General features: G+C 46.2%; 1 protein-coding gene across 2 annotated transcripts; it reads right to left on the bottom strand.

The window, feature by feature from the left end:
• Positions 1-1,055: 1,055 nt before the first annotated feature.
• cox15 (cytochrome c oxidase assembly homolog 15 (yeast)) lies at positions 1,056-16,255 on the bottom strand. 2 transcript variants are annotated; one of them, XM_068002005.1, is made up of 9 exons: positions 16,149-16,255; positions 13,693-13,874; positions 12,440-12,562; positions 8,133-8,319; positions 6,438-6,605; positions 5,502-5,583; positions 4,306-4,460; positions 3,147-3,260; positions 1,056-2,135 (listed from the first exon to the last, which is right to left on the bottom strand). In XM_068002005.1, the coding sequence occupies exons 1-9, from the start codon at positions 16,212-16,214 to the stop codon at positions 2,004-2,006; spliced, it is 1,209 nt and encodes a 402-aa protein (XP_067858106.1). In that variant the 5' UTR covers positions 16,215-16,255; the 3' UTR covers positions 1,056-2,003. The 2 variants fall into 2 exon arrangements, with proteins under 2 accessions (XP_067858106.1, XP_067858107.1); XM_068002006.1 differs by lacking the exon at positions 13,693-13,874 and having other exon boundaries at positions 16,149-16,233.
• Position 16,256: the final 1 nt, after the last annotated feature.

Here is a 16,256-nt window from a genome sequence, read left to right as displayed (position 1 = left end):
CATCAGCGAACGTCCCCATTTCTGACCTAATGATGGAGGGAAGGTCATTGATGAAGCAGCTGAAGATGGTTGGGCCTACGAACTCCTGTAGCAATGTCCTGGGGCTGAGATGATTGGCCTCCAACAACCACTACCATCTTCCTTTGTGCCAGGTATGACTCCAGCCACTGGAGAGTTTGCCCCCTGATTCCCATTGACTTCAATTTTACTAGGGCTCCTTGGTGCCACACTTGGTCAAATGCTGCCTTGATGTCAAGGGCAGTCACTCTCACCTCACCTCTGGAATTCAGCTCTTTTGTCCACGTTTGGACCAAGGCTGTAATGAGGTCTGGAGCCGAGTGGTCCTGGCGGAACCCAAACTGAGCATCAGCGAGCAGGTTATTGGTAAGTGCCGCTTGATAGCACTGTCGACGACATCTTCCATCACTATGCTGATGATTGAGAGTAGACTGATGGGGCAGTAATTGGCCGGATTGGATTTGTCCTGCTTTTTGTGGACAGGACATACCTGGGCAATTTTCCACATTGTCTGGTAGATGCCAAATGTTGTAGCTGTACTGGAACAGTTTGGCTAGCGGCGCAGTTCTGGAGCACAAGTCTTCAGCACTACAGCCGGGATGTTGTCGGGGCCTATAGCCTTTGCTGTATCCAGTGCACCCAGCCATTTCTTGAGATCACGTGGAGTGAATCAAATTGGCTGAAGACTGGCTTCTGAGATGGTGGGGATATCGGTTGGAGTATTGCGTACAGTTTTAGGCACCCTATTATAGGAAGGGTATAAAAGCAATGGGAAAGGTGCAGCGCAGAAACACTGGGATGTTACCAGGCATTTGGGGGAGGGGGGTCACAGTTATGACAAAATGAGTCGGAAAGTTAGGGTGTGTTTCATTGGAGCTGAGAAGGTTAAGGGGGAGAGCTGATAGAGGTCTTGAAGATTTTGCAGGGTTAGGACAGAGTAAATACTGAGGGGTTGGTTCTGTTAGACAAGAGAAATCCAAACAAAGACAGGCCCCAGAATAAGTGTAAACCAAAGAACACTGTTACTTGAGAACATATTTTGTAAAAAAAGATTTAATTTAAAACAATATTGCTTTTGAAATATTAAGTAAATCACAATACACAGGAAATGTCTAAAAGTACCATTTGTATAATTGGTCTTGTTCTGGTTAATTAGTCCTTTAATTATTGTTGGGTTTCAGTAAAATGTGATGTGATATTTTCCTCTTGCAGCCATTTGAACTGCAAAACACCCAACAGTACAAAAGCTGGGCTGTGTCTGGAGATGATTTTTGGTTGCATAAAGATAGGGTGTAGTACTGGTGGGGGAAGGCCAGTCACCTGTGGGGGCAGACTAGGTATTAATGGGTACAGGCCTGTCACTGGTGGGTACAGACTGGGTACTGGTGGTGAGGGCAGTGGGAGCAATGTGAAGGGATGGATTAATAGCATCAATATTAAAGCATATTGGTTCGTGATTGTGCTTGTAGTGTGTTGGTGCAATGCACTGAATAAAGCCCAGTAACATCAACAGATAGAAACTGTAACATTACCAGTGTCAAAACCAACATCAGCAACTTAGATCCACAGCATTTCTGGTCTAACCATGTGGTACATGCGCAGGTGTCAACAGTTTCAAACACAAAAGAATATACAGCATTAAGTCATATTTAAATGTTTTCTATCTCTCTCTCCTCCCACCTAAAAGGCAGGGCATCTGAAGGAGTAATGCAGTAACATCCATCTGTGAGAAACCAGAGTACAAGGACCAGTCCCAAAATCAGACCAATGCTGAGTGTATATAAAGATCTCACTCAGGTACCAACCCCTCTCCCCATAATCAAGTGCAGAGTAAATTCATTCAATCATCGCTGTTTGCATTGAAAACAAACTTTGTAGAAATCTAAGTGCATAATGCTGGAGTAGGAATTTCCTTTGGATCCTGAGCTGGGATGGCTGGAGGCTGTCGTGTGCTGAAAGGGAACAGGCTCAGCTCCCCTCTCGCTTCACTTTGGGAGCCTGCGGAGCTCATGGACCAACCAGAGGGCCAAGCTGAGCAACACCAGGGATCCTGACTGATGAGTGGCTGCCAGAGGAGTGGGGACGTAGAGCAGCAGGGTGCTGATACCCAGCCCAGCCTAAACAGGACCAGAAAGATACAGAGTTTACATCAGTTATGAGAAAGAAAAGCAATGTGATTTCAGAATGCAAACCCACACTCATCATCCACCATTTGTTACATTCCCCCCCCCCCACCCCCCACCCTGTACCTGGTGATTTCTGCCTGAACGGCCTGAGAGCTAAGCTCGAGCTGGTCCCCACCTGATGCCCACACATGCTCAGAGTCCAGGCTGCGGCTCACTGCAGAGTGAGGTGTGGAAATTCTTACCAATTCCCCTCCTAACCCAAGGGTGCAGAGGTTAATTGTGGCCCCGAATCGCTGCTCATGGGGAAATCAGCTAAGAGCAAAGACCAGGGATGGAAATGGTGATCCCAGTAGCCCAGTTCCACGTTAAAGACAGTTCCAGAGCCATTCCTGAATCGCCACTTCTAACCATATTATGCATTGTTTAATAATTCCTTTGGTGCTACCTCGGGATTTCCACATGCAGGCTACATACTTTTGAGAATCACAAGTGCTGGTCTGTGGAGAACCGGCTCAACCTGTACCTACACCGAGGGGCTCAGTCCTTCTCAACTCTCCCAGCGTCCCCATTCCTAGCGCGTTAACGGGGTACGGTGGTGTAGTGGTGATGTTACTGGACCAGTAATCCAGAGAACATGGGTTCAAATCCCACTTGCACAGTTTGAGAATTTGAATTCAGTTGAAAGAATCCAGAAATAAAAATCTGGTCTCGGTAAAAGTGACTGTGAAGCTGTCGGATTGTCATAAAAACCAACTGGTTCACTAATGTCCTCTAGGGAAGGAAACCTGCTGTCCTTACCTGGTCTGGGCCTACATGTGACTCCAGTCCCCATTCCAACGTGGTTGGCTCTTAACTGCCCTCTAATGTGGTCTAGCAAGACACTCAGTTGTATCGAATCAGGGCGACCAGGGACGTGCAATAAATACCTGCCTCGCCAGCGATGCCCACACCCCAAGATTGAGTTAAAAAGTTAATTCTAAAGACCACTACTGTCCCCATTACCTGCATGTAAACCACGGCCAGCAGAGACGATATTGCCACCTTAGTCCTCCGTGGCATCGACATCCTGCGAGAAAGGGCGTAGAGGATGGTCACTGCAGTCACCGAGGCAACACCCTGACAACACATCGATAATTACACAATTAGAAAAGGAGCAGAGCCGGAGATGGAAGAATTGTCCATCCGAAGCCCAGGGACGGATTAAAACAATCACCAGTAAATATTTTCAGATCAAAATCGGAAATACAAACAGCAGCAGGACTGTGAGTGACTGAAGAGGAAAGGCAGGCTAACGTTTTGGGGTGTGAACCTGTCAGAGGGCGAGAAAATCAGCAAGGGTTCCTGCTCCTCGTCACTGTCCAATGAACCTCTGCTGGGATATGCATGTGTGGAGTCAGGTGCAATATTCCGACACTAAGCTCGCTAACAAATAAATGCACTTTTACACAAGGTCCCCGAGGTTGACTGGGCTCCCTTACAATCACTGGAAGGAGGAGGCTGGAGAAAGAGGGGGAAAAAAAAAGGATGGGGGTTAATAGCTGAAAAATGTGTGGTGTAGATCACACCGTACCTTATGACCTGCGCCCTGGACTGCAAGATGTATGATAATTGTGCACTTTCTATATTGTGGAGCTCCTGCTGCATTGCTCAGACTATGCTGGAGCTTCTATTGTCTCCATCCATCCTGTCTATATTTCAAGACACATTACAGAGCACTAACAGCAACAGAGGACACTTGTACAGTGAGGGGAGCATGCATGTGTAGTTAGCAGAGAGTCAGAATTGCAACTATTATTTTAAGAAAAGTCCTTTTGGTTGAAACCCGCAGAGAGCATCATTGTCGAGCCGATCTTGTCCACAAGAGGTCACTGGACAAGGATCGGGAGCGAGAACCCTCTCTCCTTAGCCAAGAGATCAATTCTAGTGTCCTCTCCTGCCAGCCCAAGTGAGACCAGCTAACTCAGCACAGACCAGGAAAAGAGCAGGAGACCATCAGTTACCCGCAGAGCCTGAGGTTAGGCGATTACTTTAGGTGTCAGTTCATGCTGCCCTACTTGGACCTAATTTGCCTTGTAATAATTCCACAATTCAATTAGGTTGGAGGGAATCAATAATGGAAGAGTTTGGTACCAAGTTTAGACTTCAGTTTGAAAATAGTTACCAGGATTCTGTGGTCGAACTGAACAGTGGTTGGGTTCTCAAAGAAGTTCCTGAGAGCTGGGGAAAAGGCTAAAAGGTCATCAGGCACCCAACGTTCTCCCATCTTGGGGAAGGAGTTATACACAAGCCCAGCATCCAGCCCAGCAACAAAAGCACCTACAGAAAGATTGAAAACGTAATTAATCAAACTACAACAATCAAGTCCTGCTGTATAATACGTATGGTCTCAAAAGACAAGGCTCCCAATATACTCAGGGTTTCATTCCCTCTGCACTATTTCAACACAATCAAAATTAACAAAGTAGCGATCGTGTCAAAACAGGAGAGAGGAGATGTGCGAGTAATTGTCCTCGACTCTATGGCAAAACTAAGGTAAACGGGAGTCAACGGGAAACCCCTCCCGTGGCTGAAGCCATACTGGACACAAAGGAAGATGGTCATGATTGTTGGGCAGCCAATTGTTATAGCCCCAGGATATCACTGCAGGAGCGCCTCAGGGAAGTGTCCTCAGCCCAAGCAACTACATCAATGACCTCCCCTCCATCATAAGATCGGGACTAGGGCTGTTTGCTGACAATTCTAGCATAGAGTTCCATTCACAACTCTGCCAATAATGGAGCAGCCGACAGCATGATTGGGCTGTAACATTCGTGCCAAGTGTTTTTCAGGTTGGCAAAATGCAACGAGTGGAGTGCCACGGGGATCAGTGCTGAGACCTCAACTATTTACAATCTATATCAATGACTTGGATGAAGGGACCCAATGTATGGTGGCTAAATTTGCTGATGTGACGAAGGTAGGTAGGAAAATAAGTTGTGAAGAGGACATAAGGAGTCTGCAAAGGGATATAGATAGATTAAGTGAGTGGGCAAAAATTTGGCAGATGGAGTATAATGTGGGAAAATGTGAACTTGTCCACTTTGGCAGGAGGAATAGAAAAGCAGTATATTATTTAAATGGAGAGAGATTGCAGAACTCGGTACAGAGGGATCTGGGTGTCCTAGTACATGAATCACAAAAAGTTAGTATGCAGGTACAGCAAATGATTAGGAAGGCAAATGGAATGTTGTCATTTATTGCAAGGGGAATGGAATATAAAAGTAGAGATGTTTTGCTACAGTTGTACAGGGCATTGGTGAGACCACATCTAGAATACTGTGTGCAGTTTTGGTCTCCTTATTTAAGATAGCCCTTTACCTGACAGAGCAGTAACAAACACAAGGGCCCCGGTCCCACGAGCAAATCGTCTCAACAGCATCGTCTGACGGGTATTGGGCATCTACGTTTAAAAAGAATTTCAATTAACAGTAACGTAAGTTTATTTCAACTGCGGAAGCAGATTCAATCATGGCTTTCAAAAAGGAATTGGATAAATATTTGAAGGGAAAAAATTTGCAGGGCTACGGGGACAGGGACTAACTGGTTGGCTCTTACAAAGAGCTGGCATGGGCTCGATGGGCTGAATAGCCTCCTTCTGTACTGTGACCATTCTATGATTGAGAACTTACGCGCACCCGGCAGCAAACCTTTTGCTTAAATCCAGACATCTAAACTCCCTCCATAATTCAGCACTGATGTGCAGCCTCACTCGGAGAGGCCATGATCACAGCCCGGGAAGTAGAAATGTCACACGGTGAAATAGGGGCCGCTCTTCTCAGATTGGGACCGAGGCACATTGACAGGACAGTGTAGAGGGAGCTTTACTTTGCATCTAATTTGTGCTGTACCTGCCCTGGGAGTGTTTGATGGGACAGTGTAGAGGGAGCTTTACTTTGCATCTAATTTGTGCTGTACCTGCCCTGGGAGTGTTTGATGGGACAGTGTAGAGGGAGCTTTACTTTGCATCTAATTTGTGCTGTACCTGCCCTGGGAGTGTTTGATGGGACAGTGTAGAGGAAGCTTTACTCTGTATCTAACCTGGACACTCGCCTAGGGGGGCGGGGCAGACCCAGTGCCACGTTAAGGAGTGCACCTGCCCACTGAACCACCAGTGCAGCTTTCATGATCACTCTGTGCCGATCCTTGGCTCAGTGCACCTGCTCTAAAACACCAACAAGCATCGTCCTTGACCTTTTTCATTTTTAAATTGTAACTTTAAAATAAATGACCCTGGAGGAGGGTGAGCAGCGGTACCTTGTTTGGGGGGAGGAGCAGGGACAGGCCAGTCCACAGGCTGGCACAGTACAGCACGAGTGCGGATCCAAGGTGCGCAGCTAGACGATACTGGCTGACCCGGGGAATGTCGTGTGAATCTTTCTTCTCCTCCAAACCGCTCTTCACCATGTACCAGCCCAGCAAACCCTGAGGAGACACAAAAGTCAGGCGATAATTCCAAGAAACACCAGTGGACAATGAAGGTAAAGACATTTTAATAGACTAGAAACAAAAAGATGCTGGAGATACACAGCAGGTCTGGTAACATTCATAGGGAGAAAGGAGAGGGTAATGTTGCGGGTGGAGAACAGAGTTCTGACAAAGGTTATCGTGTATATTTTCTGTTCAGATGCTGAACGACCTGCTGTACAGTTCCAACACTTTCTGTCCTTATTTCAGATTTCTAGCAGTTTTTCTCGTTGTCTGCACTGTGTAGGGGCTCATTCATGTGTCAAATGAATCCATTTTTCCCCTTGGGTTCACATCGTTCTGTTTGGATTGGACAGTTTGGAATTTTTTCTGTGCTTTCCCAAGTTTCCAAAATGTAGGCAGGACACAACATTCTTTTTACTTAAAAAAACCCCTCACACATTTATTTGCTCCCCACTTGTCTTACGATGTTTTTAAAGTTTCAAATAAACTTTCAACAAGCTGCAAATCAAACACGAGAACTCAAACCACGGTCTCTCACCTCCTGCCCTTATCCATTTGGCCTGTGCCTCCATGCTGCCCCTATCCTGTCCCGCCCATATTCTATGCCTTGCCTGGACTTGGTAATATTGACAATCCTACATTAAAAACACTTGCATTTATAGCGACTGTTGAAACGTTGTAAAGTCCTTCACACCATGAATTATATTTGGAGTGCAGCAAACAAGGAGTATTCTTCACCCGCAATAATCCACAAACAGCAACCAGATGAATGACCAGTTCAGCTGTTTTTAGTGGTGTTGGGGAAGAATGTTGGGGTCAGGTCATCGGGGGAACTCCCTGCTCTTCTTCAAATGGTGCTGTGCTTACAGTTCCAGCCATCATTGAAACAGGGATTCAAAAGCAACTGGTTAGCTAAAGCCGCAGGAACTCCTAGCTCCCAAATTCCATGTTCAGGAGGGTCTGTCTTGGCCAACTCATCCATCTCTGTTCCTTGGCTGTCTGTGGAATTATTAGTTTTCATTTAACACAAGAGCATAAAAGAAGCTATTTGGCCCCTCAAATGTGCGTACACATTTCCAGCAAGGGGGTCCTGGATGAAAATCAGAAGGAGGAACCTGGCTAATTTTCCCTTTCCTAACTTTAGTTTACCAGTTGGTGCCCGTTGTAGCACCCCCCACCCCACCAGTTTGAGATCAGCTATCTCAGTGCAGACTAGAAATCGAACCTGGGACTTTCCTGTACTGTATGGGTGACTGGGCAGTGCACTTACCAGCACAGGGGGCCAAATGCACAAGGGCAGAAAAGGGAATTCAACCATTCCGAAATACAGACCGACACACTGGGTTAAGATCACAGCATGGTTAACATTTCGGGTCAGACCCTTCATCGGTCTCCACAACCTAAAACGCCAACCTCTCGCTGATTTCCAGCATTCCCGGCTGTCCTTTTAAATCTCTCGCGGTGGTAATTAGTCTCCCGGTTCCCAGCGTGTGGTCAGTCGCAGTCCTGTCCTCCACCCACCTGGAAGCACACCAAACCGCAGAGGCCCACGACCCGCAGCTTCACGCTTCTCGAAAGCCAGCCTTTCCCCCAGAAGTAGACAGCGGGCAGGATGTAGGTCAACCCCACCGCTCGACCCCACATCCGGTGGGAATATTCCATGTGCCAGATGAACTTGAACTCGTTCAGAGTCATGTCATGATTTAAGCTGAGGGAAGGAAAACAGACCCTGTGAAGGATGAGGACCCACAGACTAGTGCTCTCAGACCTTAGATTGAACAGGCATTAGTAACTACTGCTTCACAAACACAGAACCCATACAGAATCCCAATCCCTTCCCCTCTTAATATTTTGTTAGCCTCATAGAAACATTTTGTTTTGTTATTAAGAAACGGAGGTGAAGGGTCAAGCTCCATAATAAAGGTCATGTTGAAAGGAGATCGGGGGGTGGAGGTAGAGGGAAGAAGAACATGGGACCAGAGTTAAACATTCAGCTTCTACGTATTTTGAACAGCGGAGGGTTTCTTTGGGTTGAGAGTTACGCATTTACACCTCTGGGTCCTCATTTCAAATCCAGCCGAGGCTGATGGGGTGAAAGCCTCCTCTATCTAGCATCTGCAAGGATCCCTGTGTGAAATCAGTATTTTACATGGAATGTACTGCACAGAAACAGGACATTCGGCCCAACAGGTCTATGCCGGTGTTTATGCTCCTCACGAGCCTCCTCCCACCCCTATCAGCATAACCTTCTATTACTTTCTCCCTCCTGAATTCCAAATCGGATTTATTGGTGACTAATTATTTATGCAACCTTTTATCCAGTTGCAATATAATTTTCCCCTTCTGCAATGAACGAGAACAGAAGTTACTAAGTAAACTAACTCCTGCCGACATATTAATTATGTAAATACTAAGAGATTTTAGAAAAGTGGGGGAGGGGTCAGGTGAGGGGACATTTAGAAATCTAATGAGAAACGTTAAGACAATAGAAGAGTGTAGTGATTTGGGTAAAGGTAAGCCAGGAAGGAAGGGACAGAGTTTATCAATAATAGTGCAACAACATTTTTTCCTGCTTTGACCCCAAGGTCAAAGCAGGAAAAAATGGTAAAGAGTCAAAATTAAAGGCTCTTTATCTGAATGCACAGAGCATTTGTAACAAGATAGATGAATTAATTGCACAAATAGAGATAAATGGGTTTGACCAAATAGCCATGGTTGCAAAATAACCAAGTTGGGAACTAAATATTTCAGGGTTCATGACATTTAGAAAAGACAGGCAGAATGGAAAAGGAGGGGGAGTAGCCCTAATAATAAAGGATGAGATAAGAACAGTGGTGAGAAAGGATCTTGGCTCGGAAGAACAGGAAGTAGAATCAACATAAGTGGAAATAAGAAATAACAAGGTGCAGAAAATACTGATGGGAGTAGTTTATAAGCCCCCTAATGGTAGCAATACCGTTGGACAGAGTATTAATCAAGAAATAATCGGAGCTTGTAACAAAGGAAATGCAGTAATCATGGGGGACTTTAATCTTCATGTAGATTGGGCAAATCAAAATGGCAAAGGTAGTTTGGAGGACGAGTTCATGGAATGCATTCGAGACAGTTTCCTAGAGCAATACATCATAGAACCAACCAGGGAACAGGCTATTTTAGATCTTGTATTGTGTAATGAGATAGGGTTAATTAGTAATTGCTCAGTAAAGGATACTCTGGGGAAGAGTGATCATAATATGATAGAATTTCACATTGAGTTTGATAGTACTGTACTTAAGTCAGGAACTAGTGTCTTAAACTTAAATAAAGCCAATTACATAGGTATGAGGGGCGAGTTGTCAAAGGTAGATTGGGAAATTAAATTAAAGGGTTTGACAGTTGAAAAGCAATGGCAAACATTTAAAGAAATATTTCAACAAATATACATTCCACTGAGAAATAAAAGCTCCACGGGAAGTGATCCATCCATGGCTAACTAAAGAAGTTAAGGAGAGTATTAGATTGAAAGAAGAGGCCTATAATGTTGCCAAGAAGAGTAATAAGCCTGGGGATTGGGAGAGTTTTAGTAACCAACAAAGGACGACTAAAAAATTGATAAAAAGGGAGAAAATAGAATATGAAAGTAAACTAGAGAGAAATATAAAAAGGGATAAGATCTTCTACAAATATATGAAAAGGAAGAGTGTAGCAAAAGTAAACATTGGTCCCTTAGAGGCTGAGACAGGAGAAATTATAATGGGGAAATCAGGAAATGGCAGATGGGTTAAACAAATATTCTGTATCTGTCTTCACAGTAGAAGACACAAAAAGTATACCAAAAATAGTGGGGAACCAAGGAGTAAATGAGAGTAAGGAACTTAAAACAATTAATATCACGAGAGAAAAAGTACTGGACAAACTAATGGGACTAAAAGCCGACAAATCCCCTGGACCTGATGGCCTACGTCCTCGGGTTCTAAAAGAGGTAGCTGCAGAGATAGTGGATGCATTGGTTATGATCTTCCAAAATTCTCTAGATTCTGGAACGGTCCCAGTGGACTGGAAGGTAGCAAATATTACCCCGCTGTTCAAGAAGGGAGGGAGAGAGAGAGAAAACAAGGAGCTACAGGCCTGACATCGGTCGTCGGGAAAATGCTAGAATCCATTATTAAGGAAGTGGTAACAGAACACCTAGAAAATCATAACATAATTAGGCAGAGTCAACATGGTTTTATGAAAGGGAAATCGTGTTTGACAAACCTATCTTTAGTTTTTTGAAGATGTAACTAGCAGGGTAAATAAAGAGGAACCAGTGGATGTCGTATATTTGGATTTTCAAAAGGCATTTGATAAGGTGCCACATAAAAGGTTGTTACTCAAGATAAGGGCTCATGGGGTTGGGGGTAATATATTAGCCCCGATAGAGGATTGGTTAAAGGACAGAAAACAGAGAGTAGGGATAAACGGGTCATTCTCAGGTTAGCAGGCTGTAACTAATGGGGTACCGCAAGGAATGGTGCTTGGGCCTCAGCTATTTACAATCCATATTAATGACTTGAATGAAGGGACTGAATGTAATGTATCCAAGTTTGCTGACGATACAAAGCTAGGTGGGAAAGTAAGCTGTGAGGAGGACACAGAGTCTGCAAAGGGATACGGACAGATTAAGTGAGTGGGCAAGAAGGTGGCAGATGCAGTGTAATGTGGGGAAATGTGAGGTTATTCACTTTGGTAGGAAGAATAGAAAAACAGAATATTTTTTAAATGGTGAGAAACTATTAAATGTTGGTGTTCGGAGAGACTTGGGTGTCCTCGTACAAGAAACACAAAAAGTTAGTATGTAGGTACAGCAAGCAATTAGGAAAGTAATTGGCATGTTGGCCTTTATTGCAAGAGGATTGGAGTATAAAAGTAGGGAAGTCTTACTACAATTGTACAGGGCTGTAGCGAGACCTCACCTGGAGTACTGAGTACAGTTTTGGTCTCCTTATCTATGGAAGGATATACTTGCCTTAGAGGCGGTGCAGCGAAGGTTCACTAGATTAATTCCTGGAATGAGAGGGTTGTCCTATGAAGAGAGGTTGAGTAGAATGGGCCTATACTCTCTGGAGTTTAGAAGAATGAGAGGTGATCTCATTGAAACATAGAGGATTCTGAGGGGGCTTGACAGGGTAGATGCTGAGAGATTGTTAGCCCTGGCTAGAGAGTCTAGAACTAGGGGACATAGTCGCAGGATAAGGGGTCGGCCTTTTAATACTGAGATGAGGGGGAATTTCTTCACTCAGAGGGTTGTGAATCTTTGGAATTCTCTACCCCAGAGGGCTGTGGACGCTGAGTCATTGAATATATTCAAGGCTGAGATTGATAGATTTTTGGACTCTAGAGGAATCAAGGGATATGGGGATCGGGCGAAAAAGTGGAGTTGAGGTCGAAGATCAGCCATGATCTTATTGAATGGCGGAGCAGGCTCGAGGGGCCACGTGGCCTACTCCTGCTCCTATTTCTTATGTTCTTAGAAGAGTGGCGTCCTGCAGTCATCTTTCTGAAAGACAACCTAATCACTGCTGCAGTGGGTCAGAACATGTTCTTTTTGCTCTGTGACCAGAATGTTGCACCGTCTCAACCCAGATCCCAGAAGGCAATGATGCCATGGCAAAAAAAAAACAACAGCCCACAATGTCACTCAGAGTGGCTACATGTATGACAGCTGTGGGGAAGTCAAATGTTACACAGGTGGAGGAGGGGAGCGTTGCGGAGGCTGTGGTTAAAGCGGAGGGGCCTTTCGTGTTTATCTAAACTGCGCTGCACACAAACAGGCCCGGGGGTCAGGAAATGCTGCCAGGGTAACTTACATCTTGAATTCTGGGAATTGCTGGTACTTCTGAAACTCAGCCTCCCACTCTGCCCGAGTGCTCGGGGGTTTCATCTCCTTTATCAGGTTCCAGTTCACCATCGATAAGCCAGACTCTGTCAGTCTGCGGAAAGGAAGGAAAGTCTTACAGTACTCACGCTCGGCAAATGTACAATCACCGCTCCCTCCTCAAACAGTGCTGCCGCTAGCTTTAATTGGCATAATAGGAAAATAACCATATTTAAAATCAATATACTCTTCCTCACCTCAAATTACTCCATTCAAGGACACACATTATGAAAATTTCACTCACTACTGAAATTGTGGCAGCCGCATTGTTCAGCTCCCTCAGCCTGGTGGGGCTGAATCACCCCCCACTAGAATTGCCCTTATTGTGCTTTCATCAGCCATAATCCTCTCTCTGTTCAGCCCCAGTCCACTCTCCTGAGTCTGGTGCCTTGGCTGGGTATTGTTGTCAGGTGCTCTGCCTGACTGTCCATTCTTCACCAGTACAGGCCTAGACATCCATACATTTCCAGCAGCTCGTCACTTGAGTAGCAGTCAGAGACGGGAACCCTGGCCGATTTCCCCTCCCTGGCAGAGAAGGCACTGAGGCCAACTGACAGGGACTCTGCTGCCCAACAGGGCCCAGAGCAACTGGTTCAGCTTCTCAGCCGTTGGAAAGATCTGCCACTGAGGACACTCCTCAGCCACAAATGATGTGCCAGATGTCCGACACATTACTGCTCATCTGTCGGGGCTCCAGTTCACATGGTTTCTGGTGGGGTGGGGAGCGTATATATTGTAATACAAAAGATATCACAATTGTGTAAGACAGGCTGGATGGACCAGAGTGTTTTTTTCCTTTCCGTCGTTGTTCATACGTTCGTATTGTACGAGACCACCACAGCTCAATGGCAAACGAACAAGAATAATTTTCCACATTGGTTAGAATAGGAAAAGCAGCAACAGAAAAAAGAATTGCAGCAATTTATTTTCTTCAAATCTGAATGCCTGATGGCTCGGTGAGTGAATGCACTGCCCAAATTAATAACGAGTTAGGAAGAATCCGAAGTCCATCTCTGATTTGTGCTGAATTACCTGGCCTTAAGCTGGGGTAATATTAGGTGCACTACTATTAGCCTCACTATGATGTTCCCACAGTCGAGCACTCAGTGCTTGGCTCATGCATGAATCAAGGCCACTGGGGTAAGGTCTTAGAATGAGAAAATGCCACAGAAGACTTTCACTCACCTGGTTACTCCCCCAAGGACCACGGCCCCTACAACCATCCCACTGCACACAATCATCCATTTCCCCACAATTCGGTCAGTGGCAACATTGGGTACAGAGGCTGCACCGGATGGTGCAGAGACTTTTGCAACAAAAGAACTTTGTCCCCTTCTCGCCACCCACTGTTTCCATGGATAACTTGGCTGAGGAGAAAAATGGACAAATGGTGTGACTCCTGCCTCTCCTATCAGAATCAGGTAAGATCACTGTAGTCATAAAATCTTCCAGCACCATTCGGCCCATCATGCCTGTACCAGCTCTTTTGAAAGAGTCCCACTTGTCTGCTCTTTCCCCATAGTCCTGCATATTTTCCTTTTCAATTATTTATCCAATTGCCTTTTGAAAGTTATTATTGAATCGGCTTCCACCGCCCTTTCAGGCAGAGCATCCTAGATCAGCGTAATGCACTGCATAAAAACATTTCTCATCTCCCTCATGTGTGCGTCAAGCCTCCCTATAAATACATCAATGCTATCTGCTTCAACCACTTCACGTGGCAGCAAGTTCCACATTCTCACCACTCTCTGCGTAAAGCAATATCTCCTAAATTCTTTATTTGATCTGTTAGTGACTATCTTATATTTATGCCCTCTTATTCTGGACTCACCCACAAGTGGAAACAGTTTCTCCATGTCCTTCCTAGCGAACCCTTTCAGAATTTTAAAGACCTCTATCTTTCCAGAGAAAAGAGCCCCAGCCTGTCTCATCTGAAAGACGGCACCTCCGACATTGCAGCACTCTGGAAATGAACCCCAGTACATTGCACCCTTTATGTGATGCTACTTTTAGTAGATTTATGTATCTGCACTCCAAGATCTCTTGTACCATATTTTAGTTTCTTCTATCAAAATGAACCTCACTTCTCTATATTGAATTTTATTTGTCATTTTATCCACCCACTCTGCAAGTCTGTTTGTATCTTCCCATATTTTGGTTCCGATCTCCACATACATACACCACACTTCCAATTTCTGAGTCCAAATCATTTCTGTACATTGTGAACAATGGTCCCAGAATGAATTCCTGCAGGACACTATTTCTCACTTTCTGCCAGTCTGAGAAATTTCTCTCAACTCCTACACTGTTTCCTAGCCATCTTTCAATCCATTTTGCTAACTGGCCTCGGATTCCACACTCCCAACCTTTTCTCCCCCTTGTCTCTGTCCCTTGACCTGAGGAAGGAGGAAGCCTCCGAAAGCTTGTGAATTTAAAATAAAATTGCTGGACTATAACTTGGTGTTGTAAAATTGTTTACAATTGTCAACCCCAGTCCATCACCGGCATCTCCACATCTTGTCTCTGAAGGATAGTGATTAACGTCCCATCCTGCTCCCATTCTTCACATGTACAATATGTTAATTGTTCAACCATGTTGATGCCTTAAGTCCAATTTCGAACTCACATGCACTTCCAGCAGGGGTTGATAGTGTATAGGGATAGGAATAAGAACCCTGGCTTATGTTCCCCTCCCCATCTTAGAAGTGCTGAAGTTAAAAATGTCCATTCCTGTCCAGGCTGAAGTCAGCCACCTAAGCACAGGCTGGTCGGTACTGCTTAACACCAAGCACACGTCACTTTTCAGTTCATAATACTTTTATTCTATCTCCTCTAATTTCCCCCAGGCAGTGACCCGCTCCTTGCAATGCTGCCCTAAACTGGGCACCAGGTGGGGGAACCTCAGCAGAACCTGGGACAGTGACTTGCCATAAGGAAAATACACAGCTTCCCTTCAACAAGGGGTTAAACTTGAACTGAGGTCAACTGGGGACATGTGCCCACCCACTGGGCTCCAAAGCACCACCCTCCCAGGGAACTCTCTCTGCCTGGTGTCCTCTGCCCCCACACTCCCTCAACCCCGGCTCTTCCTCTCTGCCCCTCCCTCCCCCCCCCCCCCCAGTCCAACCCTTCCCCCACTCTACCCCGCCCCTCCCTCCCTTCTACAGAAATACTTTTAATTTCTTTCCCGCATTTCACCACCTCAGGATGTCCCAAAGCGCTTCACAGCCGATGAATTTTGAGCCCCAAGCCGCTCTCTACGCCCACTCTCACCCACCCACCAACCAACCAACCACGGGCCCACTCTCGGCCCCAGACCTTCCCCCCACCACGACCACGGGCCCACTCTCGGCCCCAGACCTTCCCCCCACCACGACCACGGGCCCACTCTCGGCCCCAGACCTTCCCCCCACCACGACCACGGGCCCACTCTCGGCCCCAGACCTTCCCCCCACCACGACCACGGGCCCACTCTCGGCCCCAGACCTTCCCCCCCACCACGACCACGGGCCCACTCTCGGCCCCAGACCTTCCCCCCACCACGACCACGGGCCCACTCTCGGCCCCAGACCTTCCCCCCCACCACGACCACGGGCCCACTCTCGGCCCCAGACCTTCCCTTCCCTCCCCGCCCGCCTCACCGTGTTGAAGCCGCTCCCGAACCGGCCCCGGAGGCCCCTCAGGGCGGCTCGACCCGACAGCAGCATCTCCACACTGGGGGGGGGGGGGGGTCGGGTCGGGGGTCGGGG

This window comes from Heptranchias perlo, chromosome 21 (assembly GCF_035084215.1).
Source record: "Heptranchias perlo isolate sHepPer1 chromosome 21, sHepPer1.hap1, whole genome shotgun sequence".
Classification (NCBI taxonomy): Eukaryota; Metazoa; Chordata; class Chondrichthyes; order Hexanchiformes; family Hexanchidae; genus Heptranchias; species Heptranchias perlo.
The sequence above is the reverse complement of the archived record's forward strand: the minus strand, read 5'-3'. Positions and strand labels throughout refer to the sequence as shown.

Bases quoted from the DNA above. Each gene is read 5' to 3' on its own strand.
- cox15 (XM_068002005.1), bottom strand. From the start codon at position 16,214: ATGCTGCTGTCGGGTCGAGCCGCCCTGAGGGGCCTCCGGGGCCGGTTC. The intron at 12,563-13,692 runs GTGAGTGAAAGT...TCCTTTCCGCAG, and splicing joins GTCCTTGGGGGAGTAACCAG to ACTGACAGAGTCTGGCTTAT. The intron at 6,606-8,132 runs GTGGGTGGAGGA...GTGTCTCCTCAG, and splicing joins GCGGTTTGGTGTGCTTCCAG to GGTTTGCTGGGCTGGTACAT.